Below are 27,082 nucleotides of genomic sequence, written 5' to 3' on the forward strand. Positions count from 1 at the left end.
CAAGATAACAAAAGAAAGAAATACGTCAAAAATTTTAAACACACTCCGATGGAATCATCAACTCACCCATCGTGAAACTCAACTCAAACTAGTTTCAAAAACTTCCACACGAATTCTTTATTTTCTCCGGTTTCCATTTTATACCACTGACCTCGATGCCGCGTGAATTATTCGCGTGCTTTTAAACCTGCTCGCCAAATAATCCTCATTTTTCATTCTTCCACCCCCTTCCACGTGTCCAGCGTGGACCCTCCATCCGTGGCTGTCAGCGCGCCACGCGTTTTACGCAACGCGTTTAATATTCCGGCCGAGCTGGGCCGAGATGTACCGGGTGGTTAATAAATTTGCGGTTTACGCGGTAAAAGGTTATCGACGTCGTTCAATAGCGGGATGCGCTATTGCGTTAGATCCTGCATACCGCAATTCGCCGCGCAATCATGCTCGTATTGATCCTCACTCCACGAACGAAGAGTTAGCCGAGCTCGATTATTATCGATCGATCGAGTTCGATTTAAAAACGACCGAACAGTTGAATATCCTCGTGCAGGAAGGAAAGAAAAAGTAGCATAATGTCTCGATATAAATATACAAGCAGTTAATAAACACGTGACGCTGGTGCCGCTTTAGAAAAGCTTAAGATCTTGCTTAAGATCTTTTCCTTCTTCTGAGGAATAGAAACTTGAAAGGAGAAGAAGAAGAAGAAGTGAAAATACAAGCGTCTGAAGCAAAATTTCTAAGATTCTCCAACAGCGAACTCTCGATTTTCGCCGATGACGTGGCGAAACGTTTCGCGAAAGCAAGGAAAATGTACAAAACGGTTTCGTTCTCAATTTCGAAAGTATACGCAGTAGAGTTCGAACATTTGTCTCCAACGAGATCGATACAGGGAATACGCTCGCTTTATAACCGTTCTGGAACCGTGTGTTTCCTTATCTCGACACGTTCCTTGGACAAACGTCGAGCAACGCGCGCGAAGAGGATTTAGAGAGAGAGAGAGAGAGAGAGAGGCGTTCGTGCCAGGATCAATAAATCCCGAGATAACTCGGACCTGTTGCGGGTATAATGTTACAATAACACCGTGTACAATCGTTCGAGACACCTAGGATAAATTGTTGCGAGAAAAAAATATCGAACAATTCGTTCGTCAAGGATAAAAAAGAAAAAAAAAAAGGAAAATACACATTGAGAAATCGAGATTACGAGGGATAACAATGATATTAATCTCGATGCGCAAGGAGGGGAAAAAAAAAAAAAAGAGAAGAAAAAGGAAGACAATGAGATTCGAATCGACGATTTCGCATTGAGGAATGGTGTCGAAAGGTGTCTCTAATTAACGAATCTCGTTGGCGAGAAATTCTGAACGGGGGAAAAGAGCGTTAGAAATAATGGACGTAATCGCACAAAACAGTTATTTCTTCTTTTTTATTTTTTGAATTTTAAATTGATCAATCGTGATTATGAACAATGATTGACGTTACATGTCGGAAATGGAAAAAGCTTTCGGTTACTTTTCGAGGAGAAAACGAAGAAGAAAATATTGAGAGTAGTTGAAATTTTATTGGAAGGACTATTAACTCGAAGGACGAGTGGCCCAGTTTGCCAATGGGATGAGCAATGGAGGCGTTTATTTTTTATACACCTCCTCTCGAGCGAATTTATCGGCGATGTTAAAGTTACACGAGCCACTTTGCTCGTTAGAAACACCGTCGTAAAGTGTACATCGAGTGTGTATCGTAACGTGGCAGCGACATAGGATCCTCCCCGTTGGACTTCGAGGTTTAAAGGAGAACACCGCCGACGCTCTTATTTCAACTCCGTCCTCTCGTTCGATGAAATATTCGAGAAAAAGCGCAGTTCCATTTCATTTTATCGTATATACATATATATTTCCGAATCGTTTTCCTTCTCCTTCCGTCGAAAAATATTCCAAAGGTGAACTTTCACGAGAGGCAGACGAGAGGCAGGAAATGGAGGATCGTAAACGTAATAATAAATATCGGAGAAAACGGGAGAAAATCGAATGCATGGAATCCGTCGTCTCGAGGAGATAGACAAGTTTACAATGAAATTACCGTTATTCGACGTTGAAACACGGATTGGAGGAGAGGGCAGAGAGAGATGTATTAATTTTCAGCCAAATGAAGTTTTTAGCCGAGACGAATACACGTTTGTGTGTGTGCACGTGTGGACACGTGTCTCGTGTGATTAACGACCAGGAAGTGGCTATTTCCTTATTTAATCCGACCACGTAAGTTCCGTGGGATCGATCGAGAAACGGTTGCTCGAGAAATCGCTCGAGTGAGTAACTAACCGTATTCGTAAAAAATGTGAATCATTTTCTTTGTGTCGTCCTCCATCTTTAACAACGCTACGGCTCTGTTATTTCTTCCCGAACAATCGATTTTTTTCTTCGAGTCCTTCGACAACGATGCTGTTAAGCAAGGAAAATTTTCTTTTTTTAATCCAATTAGATCTCATCTAATTTCGTTCCATTCATCGTAACAAAAGTCTCGCTCGCTTAGAGAGATCGATTGGCTTGAAATTTTCAAAATTCCTCAAAATTCGAGATCGATTATTTCTTCTTCGATTAAATTCGATTAAATTAAGTTTCACAAGGAAGAAAATTTTCTTCTTCTTTAATCCAACTCTTTTAGAGTTTAGATATCTAATTTATAATTTCCTTTCATTCAGAGCGAATTCATTTCTCAAAATTCGGGGTCGATCGATCGTTCTCGGAACAGTGGAGATTCTCGAGATGAACGATCTTGGATGCAAGTTTACAAATCATTACAAATTGTCGATCCTGGATGATTTCTAAACCGAGTCCTTGGCGGGATGCCGCACGTTCACCGCGTAGAATAAATACAGGGAAACCAGTTTTCAGCAGCAGTTCAATCCCGCGCTTCGTATTCTTTTTCAATTTTTATCGCTTTTCCTTCTCTCCTCCGCTCGTCTGACCTATGCGTAACAAAAATAATCGAGAAAGTCTTTGAACCTTGATCCCTCGGCTGACTTTTTCCATCATCTTCCTCCTCGCGCGTCGTTGGCCTTTTACGCGCTTTCGATCGAGTTGATTGATCAATTGTTGCCCGCCGATGCGACAGCTTGCCCCTCGTTTTTATCCTTAAGAGATCGATGATTAAACGGATTTTTCTTCCTCCTCGGCCACGGTTTCGAAGGAGAAAGAGACACCTGAATCCCATGGAATTTATCTTTCCTAACCTAACTTTTTTTCGCGTTTCTCTCCTCTCGATTTAACGTCCGTCGCTATTTATTATTACAACTAGTGGCTGTATAATTGGCTGGAGGAATGTTTTTAACACTTTTTTCTTCCTTCTTCTTCTTTTTTTATGCAAGAAACGCAATTGAGGAGATAAGAGAGAAACGATGTTGCCGCGTGACAAATTTTTACTTTCGACAGTTAATTGGAAATGTCGGATAAAAGGATGACAAAAGTGGCAATCGCTTGGGATGCGCTCGAAAGTGTGTCAAAAGTGTGATCCGCGGCGAGTTAATAAAGTGAGAATAATTGTTATTCGCGTGTATATTGTTGGAAACGAATTGGAGAAATTCATTGGATGGAATTTGTATTAAGAAGAGGAAGAAAAATGTCGATTGGGAAAAATTGTCGATCAACAATGAGTTTGCACAAGAGTATCGAACGCTGAAGGTTACTCGCCAATTACGTAATCGGATAGCACAGTGACCCACAGACCTTTTTCTCCTGCTCTTTTCTTCCTCCTTCGGAAGATTGCTTTCTACAATCGCAACCTCTCCTTGAACCATCCTCGTGCCACCTCGAGATCGTCGCCGGATCGAGGAATCTTGGATCTCACGTTTTTCGATCCACGCTCGATCTATCCAGATCCAGATCGATGGAGTAACATCTTCGATGACGATCAATCGTTTAAAATTAATTAATTCTTTTTTCTTTCTCCGATGAAAAAAAATTATGTGCGACCTTCTTCGACCATCCGTTCAACCTTTCAACGTTGATATGCGTTACGAATCGCACGTAACGTTTTCCTTCGCCGATGATAGATTGCATTTCTCGACGAGCGTGTTGGAATTTCGAAATATTTTTATAATCGAAGATGTACAAATCTGATTTCTCGAACTTTAGAAATATTTGAACGTTCGTACGACGGAAATTTACTTCCCCCCCCCTCCTGCCTTTTTTTTTTTTTTTAATTAAAAATCTTCATTTCAATCGAAGCAAACCGAAGAAGTTTCGAGGCGTCAAAGAGGCGGACAAAAGCAGAAACTTTGGTGAACTTTCTCCCAAAGGAATATTCGTGAGAGGCCGCTTTAAAGCGATCCTTCTCGTTCGAATAGAAAGCGCGTCGAATTTTGATTTATAGAGGACCTTTTGAATATTTATACATACGCGTGTAGAACTGCTTCGTGGAACAATTCCAAAATTTATTTTCCATTCCTTTTTCTCCCTCGCCTGTTGCTCCATCTTATCGAATTCTCTCGAATTAATCGATCTTTAATGAAATTAAAAAGAAACGGGGAAAAAAATCACCGCGAAGTCGAAGCTCTGATCTCAAAGAAAAAGAAAAAAAATCGCAAACGCTTTCTCTCTCTCTCTCTCTCTCTCTCCGTCATGGCGGACGGGAAAGTGCGGAGGGCGAGGGGAGGGGGAAGTGTTTCGAAACACGAGATGCGCATAATTATGCGCGCCTACTTAGGCTGCATCGAGAATGCAGCCGTTTTTCTGGCACGCCCCGCGACCACCTTTCGATCGGCCTTTGTGCACGCTAACCATTTACGGCCTACGAACGCTTCCTCCCGTGTTTCAACGCCCTCTCGATGCGAGACTCGCCGCTCGTAGACTGTGTCCACTCGAAACGAATATCGAAACTCTTCGAAATTGAAAATTGAAAAGATGAAAGAACGAGATCGAAGAATTAAAAAGAGAGTCGTACTGTTCAAGTTTGAGATGGGAAATACGGGGTTATACGATGTGTCAGGATGGGTCGAGGAAAGGTTAGGAGACTGGAGGATGCCGATCACGCGTCATCAGCCGGAAGAAGGCTGTTTCGTATGATGGACGCGCACCGTCGGCCACGTGATTCTCACCTTGACCGTGGACGGGTCATCGTTCCACCTTCGTTCGTGCCTCCTCCGCCTTTCCAGCCTCGAAATATTTTATTTGGGCCGTTTCCCAGGTGGGGAAAGTAGGCTACTTTTTTTTTTTTTCGACGAAATATTGGAATAACGGATGGTTCGATCGAGCGGGTGAATATTTAATTATCGTCGAACGAGATTAACTCGGCGTTGACCGACGCGGTGATTGATCGATCGGTCACCGTTCCGTTACGGAATTAACCTCGGCTTCATCGTGATTTATCGATCGAATAATTGCACGATTAAAATTGTTGGCCGTTAATTGTCCATTCATTTTCTCCTTTTTGCAAAGTTACGAATTGTAGATCAATTCGATCGTGAAATTCTAGCGATAAACAGGGTATTTTTTTTTTTGTCGGGGGGAAAGGAAGAGAGAAAGGTGTGGAGGAATAATAATAAATTGGTGGAATTTATCGAGGAACAAATTGCAAAGAAATTCCTTTTTATGTTAATGACCAATCCTCTGAGAAACACGGGTTTAATTACCCCCATTCTGGCTAAGCGTAAATTATGGAATGCTCATCCCCGTTGGGGAAGAAGAAGAAAGGTGGTTTACCTTGTAGCGACAGCCCACATCGGTCACATCGGTGAGAAGCTAAGCTTTGCTTCAGGAGAAAGAGAGAAAAGGCGAGAAGAATGGAAAGTGACGCTCGCGAACCTCCTCCTCCTCCTCCTCCTCCTCCTCGCTTCTCCACGATTGCGAGAACGACGTTATCACCTTTTAATTATCCTTTTCGATGGTATTTCTCGTATAACGATTCTCTTTTTATTAACGTCCCCGTTCGATAGAAGAAGAAGAAGAAGAAGAAGAAGAAGAAAAAATCAGCGATCGCAATAATGGATCTCAAGCGTGAAAATTTGAAAAGATAAAATCCGGGAGAAAGATTGCGAAGATTCGAAATTTTTGTTCGAAATATCGTCGACAAGGGGATCTTTCGATGTTAGAATTTCTCTTTCGAATTCCTTTTCGTAGAAGAAACGATTTTAAGGGATAAGAAATCGGTGTCGAACGTGGAAATAACAATCGTGAGAGCCTCCCTCGGATTGCTTGCACGAAGGAATGAGTTAATTAGAAGGCGATCACTGCGATTAGATCGTGCGGATGCTCGCGCAACTAGGAAATCTAAATTCGCGTAAAACACGTGTGAAATCCTTTGCAATATCGAAATATGTAATATGAATTCTATTTCACTCTTTTTTCGAATCGAATTAAAAACTTCTCACCTCCATCTCTTTATATACTTTCCATCCATGTAGATAAGCAAAGCTCGAAAATCACGGAGCGTTTGGAAGAAATTTTGCCTCGACCGAAAGCTACGTGCGTAATAAAATCAGACCGCGAAAAAAAAATGAAAAGAAATTTCACGATAATATCCCCTTCAAAAATCTCTTCTCTTCCTAAACCATGATACGCATATCCATGTGGCGATATCGAGTCGGTTTCGAGAAGAATTGTTGGAATCACGGACTGGAATACCGGTTTCCTCGCGTCAAACGGTCTCGATCCACGAGAAATAGAAACACGAGTACAACATTGGTTCCAGCGGCCATTTTGTTCTTGAAAAAAAAAAGAAAAAAGAAAAAAACGTTCGAATTTCTCGTCACGCGCACTCTCGATCGGCGTTCGTCCGTTCGTTCCACGATTCCAGGGCGAACGAGACAAAGGAAAAGCGACTTTTGAAGTCTCGCTCACAAAACGAACAATTTCACCGATTCCTCGCACGACCTGTTCCTGTTTTGTTGCCGGCGTTTGCCCGACGACGCGATGCCCATCCCGATTAATTTGTCGCGATTCCAACGCCCATAAATATTTTCGACTTGCGCCTCTCTCGACGTCACCACGCGACCAGTCGTTTCGAGGGATTAAACCGCTCGTATCCGGCTTATCCGTCCCGTGTAATCCGATTTAAAATTTCTGATTTTCCCGGGATTCTGTTTTTTACAGGGCAGTTTTTCATAAATTCGAGGTTAAACCAGCGGAGTGTTTATTCGAATGTTTGGTTTTAATTTTAAAGTCCATGTAAAAAGAGTCTAAAGTCATTGTCAAACAGGTTTCAATATACTTTAAAATAATTGTAAGTATAACATAAGTAAGTTACGATTTGATTATTTCTTGAGAATTATTTTATTCCACTTCTTTTTGAGACGTTCGATGTACGCAGTGTTTGATATTCCCTGATGGAAACTATACCATGATCAATGACGTCTCGTTTCCTCGATCGTGGAACGATTTTATTTTGTCTATTCGAAAATTCTTTCTCCGTTCTCGAACGATTTACGATGAGAAAGTCTTTTTCGTCGTCGTGTTTCACTTTTTATACTCGAAAATGAGGTAATGTTTGATTTTGAAATATGCTACGACTCTAGATATCGGGAAAAAACATAGCGTTGTGCCATCGTTAATGTTAACCTAAAATAATCTTTCTTTCTGAAAGATGTACAAATTAATTCTAATCTTCTTATAGATCACACACATCGTTCGCAGCTTCCTCGAGATCGTAGCTATAATCAAGAAGATATCACGGAAATCCTCGGTGCAGGTTTCACGTCGTTCTTCCACCTTTCTCCGCGACTAACTTTATTATTCTTTACGGTTACACGAAACCGAAACGCGCACTATTTCACTTTGCTTGCACGCCTGCGCATCCGTGCATTCGTACGCATCAAGCGTTCTTGAAAACATCGTTTTTCGACGTGTCTTCGAAACGTCGTCGAAAATATTCCATTTGTGGAAAAATCACGGGACAAATACGATATTTTAAATATCATCCTCCTCGCCTTTCGTTTTTTCTTAACATTTTTTACAAAGATTTATCACCACGACCGAAGGAAGAATCGAGGAAAATTTATTCGATATTTATAAAATATTTCTCGATCGCGTTCAACCGCGTCCGACCTTTCAAACGCGATTCCTCGCCGCGTAAATGTTTGTTTACATTCGCGTATCGACTTTCCTTTACCTCAGTTCGATTCGACACTCTCGAGAGGATACACGTAAATTACGAACGTTCTCTTGCAAATAAATTTTTATGATTTTTCCATTATTAATTAATTTCATCGTTTAAACATTAATTTTTCGTAAATTTTGTTCCATGCGCCGCATAATTGTGCAACGTGTGTTGAATCATGGTCAAGGCGATTAATGGAAACCGTACGAGATACCGTATTTTCGTCTTTTCCCCCACACTTCCCCGCGAAAAAACGTGGAGGGACGTCGCGTGGAAATCCGGGTGAAACTTAATAGCATGTTCTAGAACGCGATGTAAATTCCTTATTGTCTCGTAATTAGAAACAATTTCTAACATTCGAGAAAAAAAAAAAAGAAAAATTTCTCTCCAATAGAAGATCCATATCAAGTCGAGATATTATACATCGTTAAATCTGCAATAACGATATTTATAATTTTCGGTGCGAATAAAATTCATTTATTTTCGAATGGAGATTAATTACTCGGCGTAATTAATCAAAGAGCGTGTAAGAGAAAAATTTTAAAATCCTCGTGATTGAGAGAGATTGAATTACGAGACACTCCGTCGAAGGCTCGCCGCCACTTTCGTTGTCTCTAATCGTTGTCTACACGTATTCTTCCGCCAATAACGATCAATTTACCGTATTAGCGGTTTTCATTCCGCGATGTCGATTGCGCAACGTGTTTTTCCCTCGGCCGGCGCCGAGCCGTTTTCGAGAAATTCCCGATTTTGTAACACACGACCTTGTTCCTTGCCACTTTCACTCGAGCTCGTCCACGGGCCCACGAGCTCGTCGTTGCACAGCCCCATTTGTCTCGTAGATTGAACCCGGAGAATTCGGCCTTGCCCTTGAGAAATCTGTCGAAAAACAGCATCTTTTTCTATCGATTATTATTTTCTTAAGGGATGACGATTCTTCAAAGAGTTGGAAACACGTGGAGCACAGGTTTCATTTCGCTACGAATTCCTTTCCCGTTCACTTATTTTTATTGGAATTTCCTTTCGTCGAGTTATTCCTCGAAATTATTCCATTATCAATGGTGGTGAATAATTTCTTCTTCTTCCATCTTGGAAATTTTTTTTCTCCACTCCATCGCGCGGTGATTAAAGTAAGTTCGATCGATCTCGAGTTTCTCGAATTTGTCGTTGCCACGTTTTTCAATCTCGCCCCTTCTTCGTCCGCGAAATTCGAGCAGTAACGAAACGATACATATATAATAATTTAAATGAATCGAGAGCCAACCCTCGAACAAAAGAGATGGAGGCTCGATGCAAATTTTTATACACACTCGCGATTATCTCTCTCTCTCTCTAGAAAAATAAGAATCATTTGCATCTCAAACGAGATTCGTTCCCCCTCAATATTACATTTTATCCGAGTTATTATACATTTCCATCCCATTCTCAGACGGTTCAAAACAGAACGGCAGTTCTGCAATGTTATTCCAAGTATGCTCGTTGCAATAAGCGATCCGCCATTTATATCGAGAGGGATCTCGTTAAAAACGGGAGGAGGAGGGAGAGAAAGAAAACTGGTTTATTATTAAGTCGCGTTCGATAATAATCGGTTTTCTTTCTTTTTTTTTTTTTTTATTAAACGTAATCTTTCGAAATTACCATAAACACGTTAGCGTCATCGCGTATGATGCAACGCGCAAGGCGGGGCGCACCACTCGATTCGAATGGGAACGTTCGATTGCGGGTCTTCGCTCTTTCAAGGTGAGCAGAAATATCGAAAATCGCGCGTTTCTTAAAATACCAATCGTATGCATCTCGTTAAAAGTAAACTTTTCGATTCTCGTCTCTCGATTCTCGCTCGGATGTAAAATTAACGTATCGTATTAATTTTTCTCTCGATAAAAATAGAAGAAATTAAAGGATGTATCGATCTTGCAGAATCCTTCGTCTGGATTTAATATTGGACGAGGCCGAGAGTTTTCGCGTTGCCCAGTCACGGTTAACTTTCGCTGTCAAACGTCACGTGATCCAGGGTCGAGGCGGCTCGAGAGCTTATCCATCTCGTAAAACACGAGAATTACGCCCCGCCTTGTGGCGATTTTGCAACGAGTCTCATTTTCAAAATCGCGGATTTTCCTTCTTTTTCAACCGCTCCCTCCTCCTCCTTCCTTTCTTTTTTTCTTCTTCTCGCGAATATCCTCGTTGTCTCGTCAATCATCTCGTCCCCCATTTCGAAAGAAGGATTTTTCAAACGAACCTCGTATCGTAAATACCAAACGCGAGAGAATGTACAGGGAATCTTGTTGCGTAATTTTGAATTTTGAATTACAATTGATAGCGGGTTGGCGAACGAGACGTATTGACAAGTCGAAAAAAAGAAAAAATATTTTTTAGAAAGTTCCATCTCCACCGTTTAAATCGTAAATCTTACTCCATCCACGAGTTGTGTGTAACGTTTAATAGATTCGATCCCGAGATAGATTCGAAAACCAATATCCCGCGAAATAAATTCGATGCATCTTTCAGCAACGAAATTCATTTTTTTTTTTTTAACGAAAGTATCGTCATTTCACATAATTAATAGTCGCATGATTAATAAATTTTGCAACTTGTTCTCCTCGTTATCGAGCGATAACGGAGAGTAGCCAGCGAAAGTGATAATAAATCCTAACCGCAAAAGTCTCTCGATAACGAGGTTATCGGTCTCGTAAAAATCCCACTCTTTTCTCCATAATTTTGTGTGACGATTATTTTTTTCAATTAATTTCTCGGGATGAAAATATAAATCGATTTTAAATTATTATAAAAAAAGAATCAAAGGAATTATTTAATGCGTTAATTTCGTAAATGATATGTACATACATACATTGTACACTTCCGTTCCCGCAAACTTTCACGCCGAGAAAAAGATCGTCGAAATTACGCAACTGCGTCTTCCGATTGATCATCCAATTTGTAGGAATTAGAGAATTGCTGGTTGACATCCTTCTTCTTCTTCTTCTTCTGTTTCAGGATGTCGTAACGCGCAAAGTGTGGGCAAAGAAGGAAGAAGAAGAGAAAAATAAGAAAGAAATGGCGATTGCGGAGAGGAGTTGAAAGCGACGCACTGCTCGGATCTTACGAACCATTGTTGGAAATCATTTCTTTTATCCTTCAAACTGTGTATTAATCACGAGTGACGAGCCAAAGGGATCTCTATACACGTGTTTTCCAAACGTAGAGTTTCTTCTTTTCACGATGGCAGGACGAGTAATTTCGTTCCTGTCCTTTCGAAAAATTGGATAATTTTATATGAATATATTAAAGGAAGAACTTACCTCTAAATATCGTAAAGCGCTTCTACTTCGAATAAATATTGGAGGAAAGGAATGAGAGTGGTAAATAAGTATGCTTAGACTTTCACCCTTTAAATATTAACAATATAATCTATCTCGTTACAAGCGTACACAAATTTTCCACGAACTGAAGAAATTTATTTAAAAATTCCCTCCTCTTGCAATTTCTCCAAACGTTTTCATCCGTGCCCGAAATAACGCAACTACACCACTTCCTTTCACCGTAAAGGCTCTCAGTTCAGAGGGAGCAGAGCCTTCCCCATGATCCTGACAGTGAAGGTGTTCCTCGACCTTATTCGACCGAGGCTGTCCATCTCCGTGACCCGCCGCGAGGGATCGAATTCGTCGAGCCTCCAGCTTGGACGAAACAGGCGTGCCTCGAGGACGACGAAACCCGACTCGATTACGAGTGAAAACGGGTTACGAGAGATTTGCGCTCGTTTATCATTATTTATCCTTCTTTCTAGTTTGCCGGGAAGGACGATGAAACCGTGAAACTCGCTCACCTCATCTGCGAATCGGGAAAACCTTGGCGCGTGCCGATTTCACGGAGGTGAAAAAACGAAGGTTGGATCGATCTGGATATTATTTTCAGTATTTGGCTCGAGACGAAGTCATAAAAACTATATCAAGAAACTATATAAATATTATTAATTGGTTTAAGCATTGTGCACCTCCAATCTCTTTCGTAAAACTTGCATCGAATTTATTGCAACAATACAAGAGAAGAAAAAAAATTCTTCACTCGCAACGATCGAGGAAATTTATTAACTTCTCACGGAAACGCGAATTCCCTTATATCCCGCAAACGGTCGGTAAATCAATCGTGACGGGACAATTGAGCAAACGATCAAGTTCCCCTCCCCTCCCCCCTCTTTCGCTGTCAACCAAACGGAGACGCACGAAACGTTGCAACTATCGAGATCCCGAGGCGAACTGTTTTCGAAAACAGTTCCGATCTGCATAATCACTTTCCATTGAGCGAGTTTTTCCTCGCTCGCCTGTATCGATTTATTCCTCGTTAAAACCGCGGAACCGTGCGACAAGAGAGAGAGAGAGAGAGAGAGAGAGAGAGAGAATTTTTGCTCGGTTAGATCGTAACGATCCCGTAACACGGGTAGCGGGATACAGAGAGCAAGGTTTGTTATTATGCGTTGCGTCGCCACCGGAACGCGGCGAAGAAACGGGGCCCTCCTCCCCTCCACTTCCGCCCACCGTGCTGTTTTCGACCGTCACGGGTGAACACAACACAACACGGTGTTTTGAATCAACTTTTGAACCGAGTCGATGTTTTCTCCCTGCGATGAATTTTGGTGGAGAATATATGAATATTTCGAGGAAAAGAGGTTAGGTCGATGGAGGTGAAAATAAATTGTATTGTAACATGCGATTCAATCTCGTTTCTCAGAAAATCCATTCATCCATAGGTCGAATCCGAAGGGGTTTTTACCTTGTCGGGAGAGGTTCCTTTCTCTTTGACGGTTTTTTGCAAACCGTTTGAATCGTAGATATATCAGCCGAGGAGAGGACGGTTATGTGCCTTCGATAGCTCAGTTGGTAGAGCGGTGGACTGTAGTTGGTTCCAAGTGATCTTAAATGAGAGAGACATCCATAGGTCGCTGGTTCGAATCCGGCTCGAAGGAATATTTTTACACGTGCACAAATTTCTTCGATCGAACAGTTTCATCGAATCAGTATCATTCGATCGAGAATTTTCGAACCGAAATACCGAGCTCGCCTCGATAATAATTACGAACGGGTAGAAGATTTTTCAATTTTGCCGAGCAGAGGAATATTTTTATTATGACGTGTTTTTGAGGGGAAAAAATTGGAAAACAAGTATAATGCAACAAGGGGAAGTGAAAAAATTATACTCGTAGATTGCCCCCTTTGTTTTTTAAAATACCAAGCGAACGGGTCGTTAAATTAATCGCTACAAAAAGTTGGAATTGAAAAAGCAGTAGAACGTAAAAACAGTTCGGTGAAAACAGGTATTCGTCGATCTTTAATTCAAATCTGGCGCGTAAAAATTGCTAGTTTGTCAATAACGATCGATATCGTTGCCACTTTCGTCGAACGCCTCTAATTCAACGTTCTCTTAAATACGTATTCCCATTGAACAATAATTTATATACCGTTTATCCATTGATAATAATATTTTAACGATAAAATTGATGAAAATTATCAATATCCGATATACGTATCTTATTATCTCTATTAAAAACACCATCTCCCAACATCCTTCGATAGCTCAGTTGGTAGAGCGGTGGACTGTAGAGGTTATGTACGGTGTTATAGAGAAGACATCCATAGGTCGCTGGTTCGAATCCGGCTCGAAGGAAATTTTTTTTTTAATATCTCGAAAACGAGCAATTCTTCGTAAACTGGTCGTCAAACGACGACAATTTAATTCCTATCATCAAATATCTAAATTTATCCTCCTCGGAAAAAAAAAAAAGGGAAAGAAATTCGTAAATGAATTTCATCGAAAGATAAAATTGCAAAAATTGCAAGTTTCAACGTGTGACTTCATTTCTCGCACGGATTAAGAGCGTGTGCCAATTAAACAGCGAGTGAAACGTTGCAGAGAAAATTCAATCGCCTTCGATCGACGTCGATACGCTTCCTCTCTCCCTCTCTCCTCTCTCTCTCTCTTGGAACGAGAATTTCAATTAGCGGATCACTCGACGCGGAGAGAGAGAGAGACGAGCCGCGTAATAGTCGAGACAAATAATTCGAGCCGCATACATTCGATCGCCCACTGACCCAATAGAAGTCAATTTCACCATTTCTTCTGAAAGGCAAAGGCAAATGAAAGTTCAAATGTTTCTGAATCGTTTCAAATACACGATCAAATACACAGGCCATCATCAGATATTATTATTATTACGTTCGATCAACGTTATCGTATTCGAAGGAAATTAATCGACAATGGACGATCGTTATCGATGGAGCAGAGATTGATAGGAACGTGTTTCAGGGTCAAACACGTGTATCATTGCGAATACGTCGATCGGATGAGATATCGGATCGAAATTGAAATGTCAAACTCTAGTTATAGACGACCAAGTTATTTTTCTTTCGAAATTGCATTCGAAACGTGCGTCGAACGAACACCACGACCTATCATGGAGAAGAGGATGTTAAAAGAAACGTTTGTACCGCGGCGTTGCACAATTTCGTGCAGCTCTATTTACACTTATTTCTATTTATGTTTCGAATGGAGTGCGCGTGCGCCGAGAAACAGCGCGGAAGAATGTTAACGAGATTCCTGCATGATCAGGCAGGCCGGTATCCCGTGGAAGGAGTCGGAGACGGCCTTGCCACGGCATCAAGACACGCAGCTTTCTCTACTTTCGCTTATGCGAGATTTTCAGACCGAACTGCCGGCAAACTCGTGCCGATTCTTTACGCTGTTTATCGCATTCCGATCGAGGAGTACCACTACCGTCTTTGTCCGTCTTCGAGTCAATGAAAAGGGGAGAAGAAAAATTGTTTCAATTCGATCGATAAATGAAAAATTAAATTTCGCATCTCGATCAATTTTTCGTCTCGTCTTTGAAGAGGAGTAAGGTTAAGCGTGGAATGGGAACGCGTATGGGAGAATGTAATTGCGACATTGGTTCGCCTCCGCATCGATCCTATTACAGTTGTTCATGCGTTTCTTCGCATACGATTCTCGCGCTCGATTCCTCCGTTATTTCTTTCTTGCATTATCGTCGACACCAGGACGCGAAATAAAGATCGATCGAAACGTAATCGCCAGCATGTAAAAATGTCCGATGCGTCGAATGGCTGCGTCGGAATGCAGAAAACGTCGCCTCGAGCAAGCTCGATCGTTGGTATTTATGCGAGGTTGCTGCATTTTCCCCTCTCGCGTGCCCTTTCTTTCTCCTTCTCGCGCGGAAAATAACGGGACTCCTCTCCGATTATTTCAGAAGCTTCAGAACGCAACAATTTCAATCCGATTAAACGCGCCCATCTCTTGGATCGTGACCGATCGAAACGGGTTGTTGAATCGTTGCAATTTCAATTTCGATTGCACAACTTTTCTTGCTACCGTGCGATTAATCGACGAAATCGTTGCGCTGCCAACAGTTAGGTTTACGTACGTAGGATAAACTGGGTTAGGCGCTTTACTCTTACTCTTTTTTTTCTTTTTTTGCCTTGGATAGGATTGAACAAGTATTTATATACTTTGCTGCCTCGATTGCTATTTTATTCTATTTTTCGTTTCCAGGAAGGCTGGAACTCGAGACCACGCATAAGACGTGTCAAAAATCACTACTCGTATTCGTTTCGATCGAGCTTGAAAATCTTCGAATGCTATTTTTTCACCTCTCGATTAATTCGAGCAAATGAACGGTGCAAAGCAGCGAGGGGGAGACCTTGAGCCGCCATTTCGTTCGACCTACAGAAGAATGCAGTGGTCGAAGGTTTAAGCCACGTTCCAATTTCGAACGTGACGAAAATCTTCGCCCGATCTTGGCCAGGCCTTGATCTTAAACCACGCACCTTTTCTCGCCCCGAGATCTCGATCATTCGACGAATAATTTCACATTCCAGAACCGATACTTTTTGGATGATCGAGACGAGACGAGGACCGATCGATAAGGATTCAATTTTAATTTCACGAACGAAATACAAGTGCACCTTCAGATAAAAAAGAGGCGTCTTCTCTGGGCTGGAAGACGTTTCTCACGCGTTTTCGTTCGAGACGAAGGGTCTACGAACCTCGCCCCGCTCGTTTCGAACCTGTTCCACTTTCCTCCTGTTGGATGGGGGAGGAGAGAATGAGAGACAACACGCCGGTGGTTTCCGCTGGTTTCTCTTTTTATTAAATGTTCCCATCACGAGGATGGTAGAAATGATAGTATCACTTAGCATTAAAAATATACATATACGCGATATTATTTATATTTATATATATATATATATATTTATTTATTTATATATATAAAAGTATTTGACTCTTGGATACCCTTAGAAAAATAAGGGTACGTCCGCCGCTCGTTGTTTCTCACAGCTGTTTTCGTGCTTTCGACGGCCGTCGATTTATTTTTTTCCGTCACGGAGAGAGAGAGAAACCTTGCCAAATCCTTCCATCGTGTCCACCTGTACTCATCTGTCTCCGACAAGGTTTTCAGGATTCCAGGTTTTTTTCTTTTTTTTCTCTCCCCTCTCTCTCTCTCTCTCTCTCTCTCCTTTCAGGGACACGTGTCGTTTATATCACACACCTTTCCATTCCTCTATTCTCACTACATTTCTCATTTGCCCTTGTTTCTTTTTTTTCATCGCTCCTTCGCGTGATCTCCCTCTCCCTTTCTCTCTCTCTCTCTCTCTCTGTCTTCGAGATAGCAGATTTCAATCGTGCAGATGGCATCAGAGGCACTCTGGAGATCTAAGTCTAAGTTAGGGAGAGGAGGAGAAAGAGAGAGGGAGAGAGAGGGAGAGAGAAGAGAGAGAGAGAGAGAGAAGAACAACAACAACAACAACAACAATAATAATAAAGAGAATCTCCCGATCCTGAATGTCGCTGAAACCGTTCGAAACTTATCACAGATCGATTGGTACGACGCGACGGACTTTCTTTCGTCCCTTCCCTCTCCCTCTCACATTACACGTATATTATACACCCCACAATTTTACGCGCGAATCTTCTTCTACACGCGATTACCCTGTTGCGATTCGACGAAAAAAAAAAAAGAAAAGAAAAGAAAAGAAAAGAAGAGAAGAAAAAGAGAAGGAAGAATCGTTCATCCCCCCCCCTCCAACGAGGGATGATGTCGTCCGTTCGTTCATCCTCGACAAGAGAGAGAGAAAGATCGGTGAAGAACGACATAGGGAAGGAAGAGGAAGGGAGAAGAGAGGGAGAGAAAGGAGGGATGATTCTAGAAGAAGCCGTCGCCGGTCGGATCGTTCACCCAGGGATAATTGTTGGGGCAACGGACGCACGTCTGAAGATTGATGGTCTCCCCGGGCACCTCTTTCGAGGTGAGTTTGCAGGTGTGGGGCACCCAGCAGGCGGGCGGGCCGTCGACCACGCACTTCTCCTTCCACGGCTCGAAACTCTTCGACTCGGTTATCGTGCGGGGGTTCTGGATCCACTGGATCACCTGGGTCATGGTCACGAAGTAGACGTCGTTGTGGTTCGAGAGGACCTCGTCGATCCAGTAGAGGAACGCGTCCAGGAACTCGGGGTTGTTCTTGAGCCAGGCGGCGTGGAAGTAGAGGCCGAGCGGGGCCCGATTCTGCTCGTAATGCCGGTCGAAGTTGTGGTTGAGGAAGTTGTAGAACTGGTCCCCGGTCAGGATGTTGCTGCACGAGTCGACCATGGCGCAGCCGGGCAGGTACTCGTCGTTCTGGGGATCCTCGCGGCGGTCCAACTCGTTCATCACCATCTCCCAAACAGCGTGCGACCTGTGCCGAAGATATCGAGTCGATGGGCCTCGAGTCGAGGACGTTTCTTTCTTTTCATCGAAATATACTTTTTTGACCGATTTTGAAAAGTCGGGGGGATCGAATCGAGTTTTGTTTGTCCGAGCAGGCGATAATCTGGGAGCAATGTTACCTCGTGGGGCAGTGTTGAAGGTTGCCGTGGCAACGGTGGGGCATTCTGAAGTACATGGTGTAGGGCCAGAGCGGGGGATTGTTGAGGGCAGCGGTGATGGTCGAGTCGTAGAGGAACGCCTGCTCCTCCATCATCGTGAACTGGTTGTTTCCACCCACCCTGAGGTAAGGGGCCCTCACACCGACCACGCTGTTGTCCGTCAAGTTGGCGAATTTCTCGGCGATGATCCTCATCCCGGCCATTTCCTTCGCCCAGTCGTCCACCGTGGCGTCCGACCAGAAACGCTCATCGTCGTTGTGGCTTGAAACACCATTATTTTATTTCACAATTAACACCTGCTTCGAGCTCCCGTGAATCGCTTAAAAAGGAATCTTTAAAGGAATTATTTATCACTTAAATCTTAACATTCCGAAAATTAGTTTTACTTTTTAATTCGCCTGAACAATCGCGCAAAGAGTTGATACACATAAAAGAGTTGAAAATTTTTAAAAATTATTAATCGATACTTTTAATCTTAATTAATTTTACTTCTTGATTCGCCCAAACAATCGTATAAAACTGGTATCAAAACGATTGAAAATTTTTAAAAATTATTAATGGACGAAATTTTAAACATTTATAAAACTGAAAATTAATTTTACTTTTTAATTCGTCCGAACAATCGCGTAAAGAGTTGATACACATAAAAGAGTTGGAAATTTTTAAAAATTATTAATCGATACTTTTAATCTTAATTTAAAATTAATTTTACTTCTTGATTCGCCCGAACAAGTGTAAAGCCATGACACCATGATAGCAAAAGAGTTAAAATTATTTTAAAATTATTAGTAGACAATCACGAAATTTTAAATATTTATAAAACTGTAAATTAATTTTACTTCTTGATTCGCCCGAACAAGTGTAAAGCCATGATACCATGGTGATACCAAAGCATTGAAAATTTTTGAAAATTAATAATGGATGACGAACAAGCGTAAAATTGTTCCCATGGTACGAAAAGAGTTGAAAATTTTTGAAAATTAATAATGGATGACGAACAAGCGTAAAATTGTTCCCATGGTACGAAAAGAGTTGAAAATTTTTGAAAATTAATAATGGATGACGAACAAGTGTAAAATTGTTCCCATGGTACGAAAAGAGTTGAAAATTTTTGAAAATTAATAATGGATGACGAACAAGTGTAAAAATGTTCCCACGGTACGAAAAGAGTTGAAAATTTTTGAAAATTAATAATGGATGACGAACAAGCGTAAAATTGTTCCCATGGTACGAAAAGAGTTGAAAATTTTTGAAAATTAATAATGGATGACGACAACAAAGTTGGTACCACGGTACCAAAAGGGTTAAAAATTATTAACGGACACTGAAATTTTAATCTTACATTCTGAAGTAAAACCGAAAATTAATTTTAGATTGGGCCGAGCAAAGTTGGTGTCGCGATACGAAAAGAAGCAAGGAAAAAAGGATCTCAAAGATCATTCTCTTACGAGATGGAGTGAACGGCGATCTCGTGTCCTTTCCTGTGCATTTCCTGGACGGCCGAGTAGTTGGTGTACTTGTGGGAGACGAAGAAGGTGGCCTTGATGTCGCAACCGTTCGGGTTCTTTCGTTTCCCGTTGAAGATCTCTTTGTAGAGGCCGATATTATTGTTGTTGATGGCGTCATCGAACGTGATGGTGATCATCTGCGGCACGTCCTTGGGCGGCAGGTCGCTGGGGATCGTGGTGCCGTCCTCCGAGCAGAAGCAGTCGGGAAGGACGCACACGGCCGGGTCGCAAGGCGGCGCTCTGTTCGGGTCGTTGTCCATGTCTGCAATTTTCATCACCCAAATCCGCCGCCATGATCCACCTTATCCTCCACCTTTAACAACTTTTCGATCTCATCTCGTTCCTCTCTCTCCGAATCAACTCACCGCAGATATTCTCGTCTGATCCATCCGTGCAATCCTTCTCCCCGTTGCAGAACAGGCCCCTCTCGATGCAAGAGCCGTCGCCACAGGCGAGGAAGCCGTCTTGGCAGAGCGGCTCCTCGGTGTAGAGAAGAGGCTTCGCCTTCCTCTCCTTGTTCTTCAGCTTGCAGTTGTTCACCGAGTCCTTCCAGTCGCAGGTCTGCTTGTCGATGTCGAAGTACAACCCTGCCGGGCACCTGATTGCCTGCAGCCCGGAACTCGTGCACTGGATCACGTCCCGGCAATTGTCGCCCTCCCCTGCCACCAGTCTGAACCACTCGCCCGCATCCTTGTCCTTGCAGATCTCGCTCTCGAAGCTCTCCTCCTTCTTGTCCTCCTGCCGCTTCACGCGACTCGACCCCTCTGAAACATCGAACAACGATAAAAGTTGCAATAAAAATGAACGAACGATGAAAAAATCGATTTTCTTTTTCTAGAAAAGGAGGAAGAAAGCCGACGAGGATGCATATAACGAATAGAAGTATCTCGTGTAACGATGACTCGGAAAGAAGACGCGACGTTATCTGTTGTATCTTTGATGTAATTTCAACCCACAGATGTCACCGGATAAAATACCGTTTACATAAAACATCTTAACGATTCCTTCGAGTGAAATTTCGAGTTGCGCAACAACCGCGAGCGTATCACCGAGATTATGGAAAGTGTGAAATTAACAACCAGCCACGTCCGTTTATTTTATCTTATGTTTGCTCTTCGATCAAGCGAGATTACCTTCGCGCCGTTGTTTCCTCCCTCTCGTTAATCCGTCACAAAAATCCACAATTATCCTTCCACTTCACGCGGAAACTAACTCTTCCTCTTTCACAAATTTTCTCTTCCTCGTGGCCAAAATTGTTCTCTCGTGGGACGAGGACACGTGTTCTTTTCGTGACCATCGTTAATTTCGAACATCAAAGCGGAGAAAGCTGCCTTTCGATTTGCTTTACGCTTTATTTTACCGCGATTCTACCTTCGTTTCGCGACGTATCGTTAGAGCAGCGCCAAGGCTGCATCTTTTCGAGAGAAAGTCGCTTCTTCCTCTCGAACAAGTTTCAAACTGTATATATATATATATATGCATGTACAGATAAATCGTAGATAGGAACGATTTCGAGAATAAAAAGTGAAACGTTATAAAGAGACGTCTGTCCCTTAATTTTATTTAGAAAGAATTGAACGAGCATTCACTGACCTTTCCAAAAACGGTCTTTCCAAAGCGCCTCCATAAGCGAATCGAGAAATTACATAAACGACCGGTTTGTCGAAACGGCATTGCAAATTTTCCCCCACTTTCCTCCATGTTTCTAAAACTTTGCCACCACTCTCGAGAAAAGTCGAAAAACGAAAATTAAAGGGAGACCCTAAATTCTCTCGAATCCCGTCGAGCAGCGGGGAAAGTTGAACGCCTCCCCTTCCCTCCCCCCTCCCCCACCCCTTGGTATTTTTCAGGGCACGGCAGTGACGTCACCCATCCGGGACCGAGCACACAGGCTTTCACGCTCTAATCTCTTATGCAACCTGTCTCTCTCCTTCGAATCTTCCACCATCTTCCAATCCATTCTTCCACATCCCTCTCTCTCTCTCTCTCTCTCTCTCCCTCCCCCCGTTTCAATGTTAAACGCGAGGAGAAAAATTATTCTGGACGAGAAAGCGAAAGTGTCCCTCCTGAGGAGGAGGGGGAGGCTGGTCGAGATTGAATCCCATATTGAAAAATTCGTTGCCTCTCGTTCTCATTGAAAAATAAGGAGAAAACTGGCGGAGGGGTTTCCTTACTCACCGGCGAGGACAATGGCCGCCAGGAGGAGCAGCACCAGCGAGGACCTCATCCTCGCGTCGAAACCGAATTCCTCGTCCTCTCTCGGAACAACCGTGTCGACGCGCACACGCGTTCGATAAATCTCTCGCGAGTTATTTATTCCACCACTCCCCTCTCTCTCTCTCTCTCTCTCTGTTCTTTCTCTCAGTCGAGGTGGATCGCGGCTCCAAGGACGCGGGCTTGGAAGGCGCAGGGTACCCGTTCACTTGACTGACCGAGGCCCGCCACTCGCCGCGCCTTATATTTCCACCACCACGATCGTGGTACCCCCGTGCTTCAGCCCCCTCTTTCTTCGATCGCTGCGCGATGCCGATCCGACGCAATGGCGTAGGAGTGGGCCGGCAACAGTTTCGGTTGTTCCAGCATCATCGGATCGGTTGAAGTGAATAATTGGATGGAACACAAAGGGCACGCTAGTCGCGGTCTCTCGTTTGCCGGACATTTTCGTGACATTTCGCTTGTGGCTCGTCGTAAGAGATTGAAAAAAAAAAAAAAAAAAGAACGTCAACGTACGTGGCTACATCACAACGGTGGGAAAGAAATGGTGGATTAACTGTATCTTACCTTACCTCGAGGTATTACCGATAGAAGATCCTTCGGAGAAAAATTTGAATTGGCGATCGGATCGAAGATATTCTTCGATGGAGGGGTGGCGTGCAGGAGATACGCGCCTGTTGCACCACCTTCTTCGGCCGCCACGCTCTAAATGCCAGCAACGTTGCTGGCCCAATCTTTCCCTCTCGAGCGGATGATCCGACCGGATGGAATTTTCGAACGATTTAATAACCGCCTGCTCTCTCCTTCCTTTTTTCTTCTTTGCAATCCCTCGATTGCTTCGATCGTTTTGCATCGCGATTAGATGCACTGTAATTGTCTCAGGAGAAAAGAATGGGGGAAAATTTATTCAATCATCTCGAAGAAAATTGGAATTTCGCGGAGGGGAAAGAAAAGTGAAATCGTCTATCTCTGGTTGGCACATCGGTTCTGCGAACGGTCGTGTGTATCGAAATTTCATTGTGAAACGAACCGGCTCCCCCCGCAGGAATTTGCCCTTTGAGGAGCACGTCCTCGTCCACGTCGATCCTTCCACAGTCCTTCCAAACTCGTCTGGCAAAAATACACCGGGATAAATGAATCGAATGTTTCCAAGCTGGAACGAATTATCGATTGACGATTGGAAAAATATTTCACCAACGCCATCTACGTAAAGTGAGATCCGTAACGGATCGAATAGAAAAACGGGGGGAGGAGGAGGAAGTGCACGTCTGTCGATTAGATGTTTAGAAAGCGATCGAGGGACAATTACGAAGGGATCGATGGACATCCTTCGAGTATCCATCAAAACTGTAAAGTTCACAGATGAACGTGTCTGAAAGCGAAAGGTTGGCAGGCGCCGTGAAACCGAAACTCCCCGTTTAGCGTAATAAATTACATAATCCCCGTTTCTTTCTATCGCGACGATCTCGACGAATGATTAATCGGGATGAAGAAGGAAGGAAAAAGAAGAAGAAGAAGAAGAATGGGAAAAAAGCACACCTCGAATCTCATTCCTTTCGAAAAAGATTCTTATTTTTGTGTCGGCGTGGAAGAAAATGGAAGAAAAATGGAGATCCTTCGAGCGTCTATTTAAAGAAATGATGATAGCGCGCGATGAATGCCAATGATCGAAAAACTTCGCGGCAAACGATTAATCGATCGCGAATTTATCCATCGTCGTCTCTTTGTTTCCGAAGGATCTTCGTAATCGAGTGAAACATTCGACAATTTTCGTCGAGTCGAATCGTTGAATTAATTGAAATTGGGAAAATCCTCCTTGCTTTACGATCCTGTTTATTAGACGGATAAACCCGTTTCTAAACTTTGCTTCACTTTGAAATTAAAAAATAAAAAAAAGTTGGAGAGAAACTGTTCCAATGCAAGAAGCAGACGTTTCTTCGACACCGTGTATCTATCCTCAAACACCTTCTTTCGAAAAAAGAAATAGAAGAAAACGTATTTTAATCCAATTAAAATGATTCGATAATAATGTCTGCTTTCTTCCTCGAAGAAAAAGAAGAAGAAGAAAATTAGCATCGTGATTACGCGTGATCGATTGATTAAACGAATTGATTAAATGATTCGTTCGAGAATGGCAAGATCAAAGCCGGCCGGTCTCGATCACGGTTATCACGGCGATCCCCTCGAGTGAACTTTGAGGCCGCGGTCTCTGGCCACGTTATCAGGCCACGATCCCAATCGTGCGGCCATGGCGCGACACACGGTGAAAGGGAAAGAAGAGGCAACGTATCAGCCTCTGAACGCGGCTTCCAGGCTTTCTCTGCCCGCGGCAAACGCGCCAAACCTTTTCTCGTTTCGTGCATCGAGCTCCATCTCGCGTGCGCCGCTCGACCTACGATCCATACAGCTTCGATCGATACACGACTCGAGGGGATCGATAATAATTTCTCGTCGAACGACGATTGAAGAAATAGAAGATGATATTTAACTTGTCAGAGTTGTAATTAATTAGACCGTCGATATTCGAATGATAATGGGAGACTTGATCGAAAGGGGAAAGAAACAGGTTGGTTAATTCGCTTTTTAATCTTCCTGCAGAGATTGCAACTGTTGCATCCACAGGACTTGACCCCGCTCGTCCTTGGCCGAACGCCCCTCCCCTCGACGTGTGCGTCCCTAACGGCATTATCATTGTTCACAGACAGAGGACCAACTGTTTTATTCCCTCTTGGATTTAACCCTGCTTTACCTAATTTTTATTTTACTACCTTTTCCTTCCTTCTTCTTCTTCTTTTCTCTTAGGTTTCGTTTAATCGTCTTTCTCCGTCCATTTTTTAAGGTCAACGAATTCGAGTCCTATATTTTTCCAATGCGTTTCGATGCAATTTAAGCATCAATTTCTCGGGTGTGGATCCAATCTTGTGAACCATTAATGTATCGATTAAAAAATCTCTCCTGAGAAATTTACAGAGTAAGTAAGTAAGTAAGAAAGAAGCATCTCGCTCGAGTTTTAATTTTACCTCGTGAATCATTGATCCTTCCAAGATTGGAATTTCCAACGGATGAGAGCTTTTTGGAGCATATATATATATACGATTTTTCGACCGAATCACCAGAGGGGAGGACAAACGACAGCCAGCGATTAAACTGGGTTGTTAGCCTTATTAAGCAAGAGAAAAATAAGAGGTGAGAAAGGAAATTATTCATTTTCGAACGACGTTCGATCAAAAAGGAGACGCACGAATGTCGCGAGAAGAATTATTTCGGATAAGCTGGATTGGTGGAGAATTCGAACGAGTTAATTCGGGAGGCGTTAGTCGATAATACTGCGGAACAATGCGGTTTCCTTCTCCCTCTTTTTGCATAATGCTCTTATTATCTTAGGCCGCTGCTTCCCTCAGAAGATTGGCAAATTAACAAGTTACACGGAGAATGGAAAATATTTTGTTCCCAAGATTAATTCGTTTTAATTCGTCTGCCCCGTGGAAAGATTATTAACACGAACTTTGACTTTTCACTCTGATGAGATCCATAATCGTTGTTTAACACCTCGTTTAATATGTGGAATTTAATCATTTTTACGGATACATCATTGTTTCTTTTCCAACGTTCACAACGTTGGCAAATCTCTGAACGATCCGATACATGGAGATATTTAAAAATACTATTCCACTGATATTATATAGAGAATATATCGAACGGTTTCTAACTAAAAGCAAGGATCGAGAGGAAGAGAATGGATTCGTTGCTGCTTTTTGAGTTGGGCGAGCAAAGATCGAAATCGAAACTAAACTAAACGAGGCTCGAGGAGGGGGATCCCCTCGAGAATTTTATTCCGATTCGATCGACTTTTCGAGGAAACTTTGGAGAAATGCGAGGAGCTAAGATTTGTATACGGATGTAATGTTTCTTTACAGTTTCGTTCCATTAGATTAGATAGAATTTAGAAGGATGCGTAAAATTGTTTGCTCTTCTCTGTTATTTTAGAGCTTTCTTCCGAATCGTAAAAACCACAAGTTGAACTCTCGTTTTCGAAAAACGACAAGGAATATTTTTATTTAGCCGCTAATTAAAACGAAATTTGTTCAACGAACGATCCCGTTTCTCGAATCTGTCAAATATCGGCGTAAAATGATCAAAAATTCAATTTACTGTGACATTCATTCGAGGAAATTTAACGTTCTTTCCTCAACATTTTCTTTTTTCAACGTCTATACTTTGATCATTTTCTTTAATCGTCACCTTACCTTAGACAGATAAAGGAAGAATTACTTTCAGCAAAGATTACGGAGGATTGTAAGAGAAATAGGAGAGAAAGAGGTTGTTACTTTAAGATTATTCCAATCGTCGATCATTGGAAATTTCGATTTCAAAATACGAACGAATCGTGAAATAATAATTACGTTTGATCGTATATCTCGTATCCAACGATCCCAGAGAAAATGTCGTGAAAAGCGTTACGATCACGCGTATATATATGCAATGAAAAATTTCCAACGGCATAAAGAAATGTATATTTATTATTATATGACTGCGCGAAGAATTCCAATTCTTGAAGAAGGCTTCCTTGACATGGAAAAAGAAAAAAAGAGAAAAAAAAAGGACGTTCATCTTTATAAACGAATCTAATTTTCTCCCTCCCTAATTTTCAACAACTTCCCCGCACCATTATTTTTATTTCGATCGAGCGAATTCGTCGTCGAATGCATCCAATTCAACCGAAATCGTCGTTGATCTCGATGATATTTGTGAAAACGATCTACCAGACGACTTACAGTAAGATGAAAATATTTCAGGAATATTTCCACAATCTAATTTTAAACTACTACGAAATCATTCTAACACACGAAGCTTATTATGCTTAAAGCCGTTTCTTAAAAAAATTGCGAAATCGAAGTTTCGAAAAAAATCTAAACGAGATATTGCGAGATTAACCCCGCGAAAGGATCCTCTCTCGACAAGGCGCTCTCGATAAAGCCAACCAAGCTGTCTAAACATCTCTTCTTCCTTATCCTCTTCGAATCCACCAAAACCTTCACGTATCCAACGATTTCTAGTTAACTGCACATACCGATATAATCAAGTTCGTTGGACTTTACTTACGCTCCAATCATAAAGATAATAATTTTCCATTCCAAAATTCTCGATGCAAATGAAAGGTAAGGAAGGCAACAGCGACTCGACAACTTCGAGTTCGAAAGAAAAAGAGAAAAGAAAATCACGAACGAGATAAATAAATAAACCGTTTCCCCTGCGGAGAAGAGACGGCATATCGATCTCTCGAAGATCGGCCTGCACGAAGCGGGGCTTCAGGGCCGTAGCCACGCTCGACGCCACCTGCCACGACCTTGACCC

The 27,082-nt window shown here is 42.3% G+C and overlaps 1 protein-coding gene, 1 long non-coding RNA gene and 2 other non-coding genes across 4 annotated transcripts; 3 read left to right on the forward strand and 1 right to left on the reverse strand.

The window, feature by feature from the left end:
• The first annotated feature begins 6,709 nt into the window (after positions 1-6,709).
• LOC147656365 (uncharacterized) lies at positions 6,710-11,384 on the forward strand. The gene is made up of 2 exons (XR_015294582.1): positions 6,710-7,208; positions 11,073-11,384. It is a non-coding gene; the product is annotated as an uncharacterized LOC147656365 (long non-coding RNA).
• A 1,550-nt stretch (positions 11,385-12,934) lies between these two features.
• Positions 12,935-13,038, forward strand: TRNAY-GUA (transfer RNA tyrosine (anticodon GUA)). Its single transcript has 2 exons — positions 12,935-12,971; positions 13,003-13,038. It is a non-coding gene; the product is annotated as a tRNA-Tyr (tRNA).
• Positions 13,039-13,635: 597 nt separating this feature from the next.
• TRNAY-GUA (transfer RNA tyrosine (anticodon GUA)) lies at positions 13,636-13,736 on the forward strand. Its single transcript has 2 exons — positions 13,636-13,672; positions 13,701-13,736. It is a non-coding gene; the product is annotated as a tRNA-Tyr (tRNA).
• Positions 13,737-16,210: 2,474 nt separating this feature from the next.
• On the reverse strand, positions 16,211-21,952 carry serp (chitin deacetylase-like protein serp). Its single transcript, XM_012484053.3, has 5 exons — positions 21,692-21,952; positions 19,879-20,277; positions 19,454-19,775; positions 17,967-18,266; positions 16,211-17,815 (listed from the first exon to the last, which is right to left on the reverse strand). The coding sequence occupies exons 1-5, from the start codon at positions 21,738-21,740 to the stop codon at positions 17,287-17,289; spliced, it is 1,599 nt and encodes a 532-aa protein (XP_012339507.2). The 5' UTR covers positions 21,741-21,952; the 3' UTR covers positions 16,211-17,286.
• Between the last annotated feature and the right edge of the window lie 5,130 nt (positions 21,953-27,082).

The sequence above is a fragment of the Apis florea genome, unplaced genomic scaffold (assembly GCF_048593485.1).
Source record: "Apis florea isolate Af1SG1 unplaced genomic scaffold, ASM4859348v1 contig_3793_pilon, whole genome shotgun sequence".
In the NCBI taxonomy this organism is placed as follows: domain Eukaryota; kingdom Metazoa; phylum Arthropoda; class Insecta; order Hymenoptera; family Apidae; genus Apis; species Apis florea.

Bases quoted from the DNA above. Each gene is read 5' to 3' on its own strand.
- serp (XM_012484053.3), bottom strand. From the start codon at position 21,740: ATGAGGTCCTCGCTGGTGCTGCTCCTCCTGGCGGCCATTGTCCTCGCC. The intron at 20,278-21,691 runs GTGAGTAAGGAA...TCGATGTTTCAG, and splicing joins GGCGGCCATTGTCCTCGCCG to AGGGGTCGAGTCGCGTGAAG. The intron at 18,267-19,453 runs GTAAGAGAATGA...TGGTGTTTCAAG, and splicing joins ATCGCCGTTCACTCCATCTC to CCACAACGACGATGAGCGTT.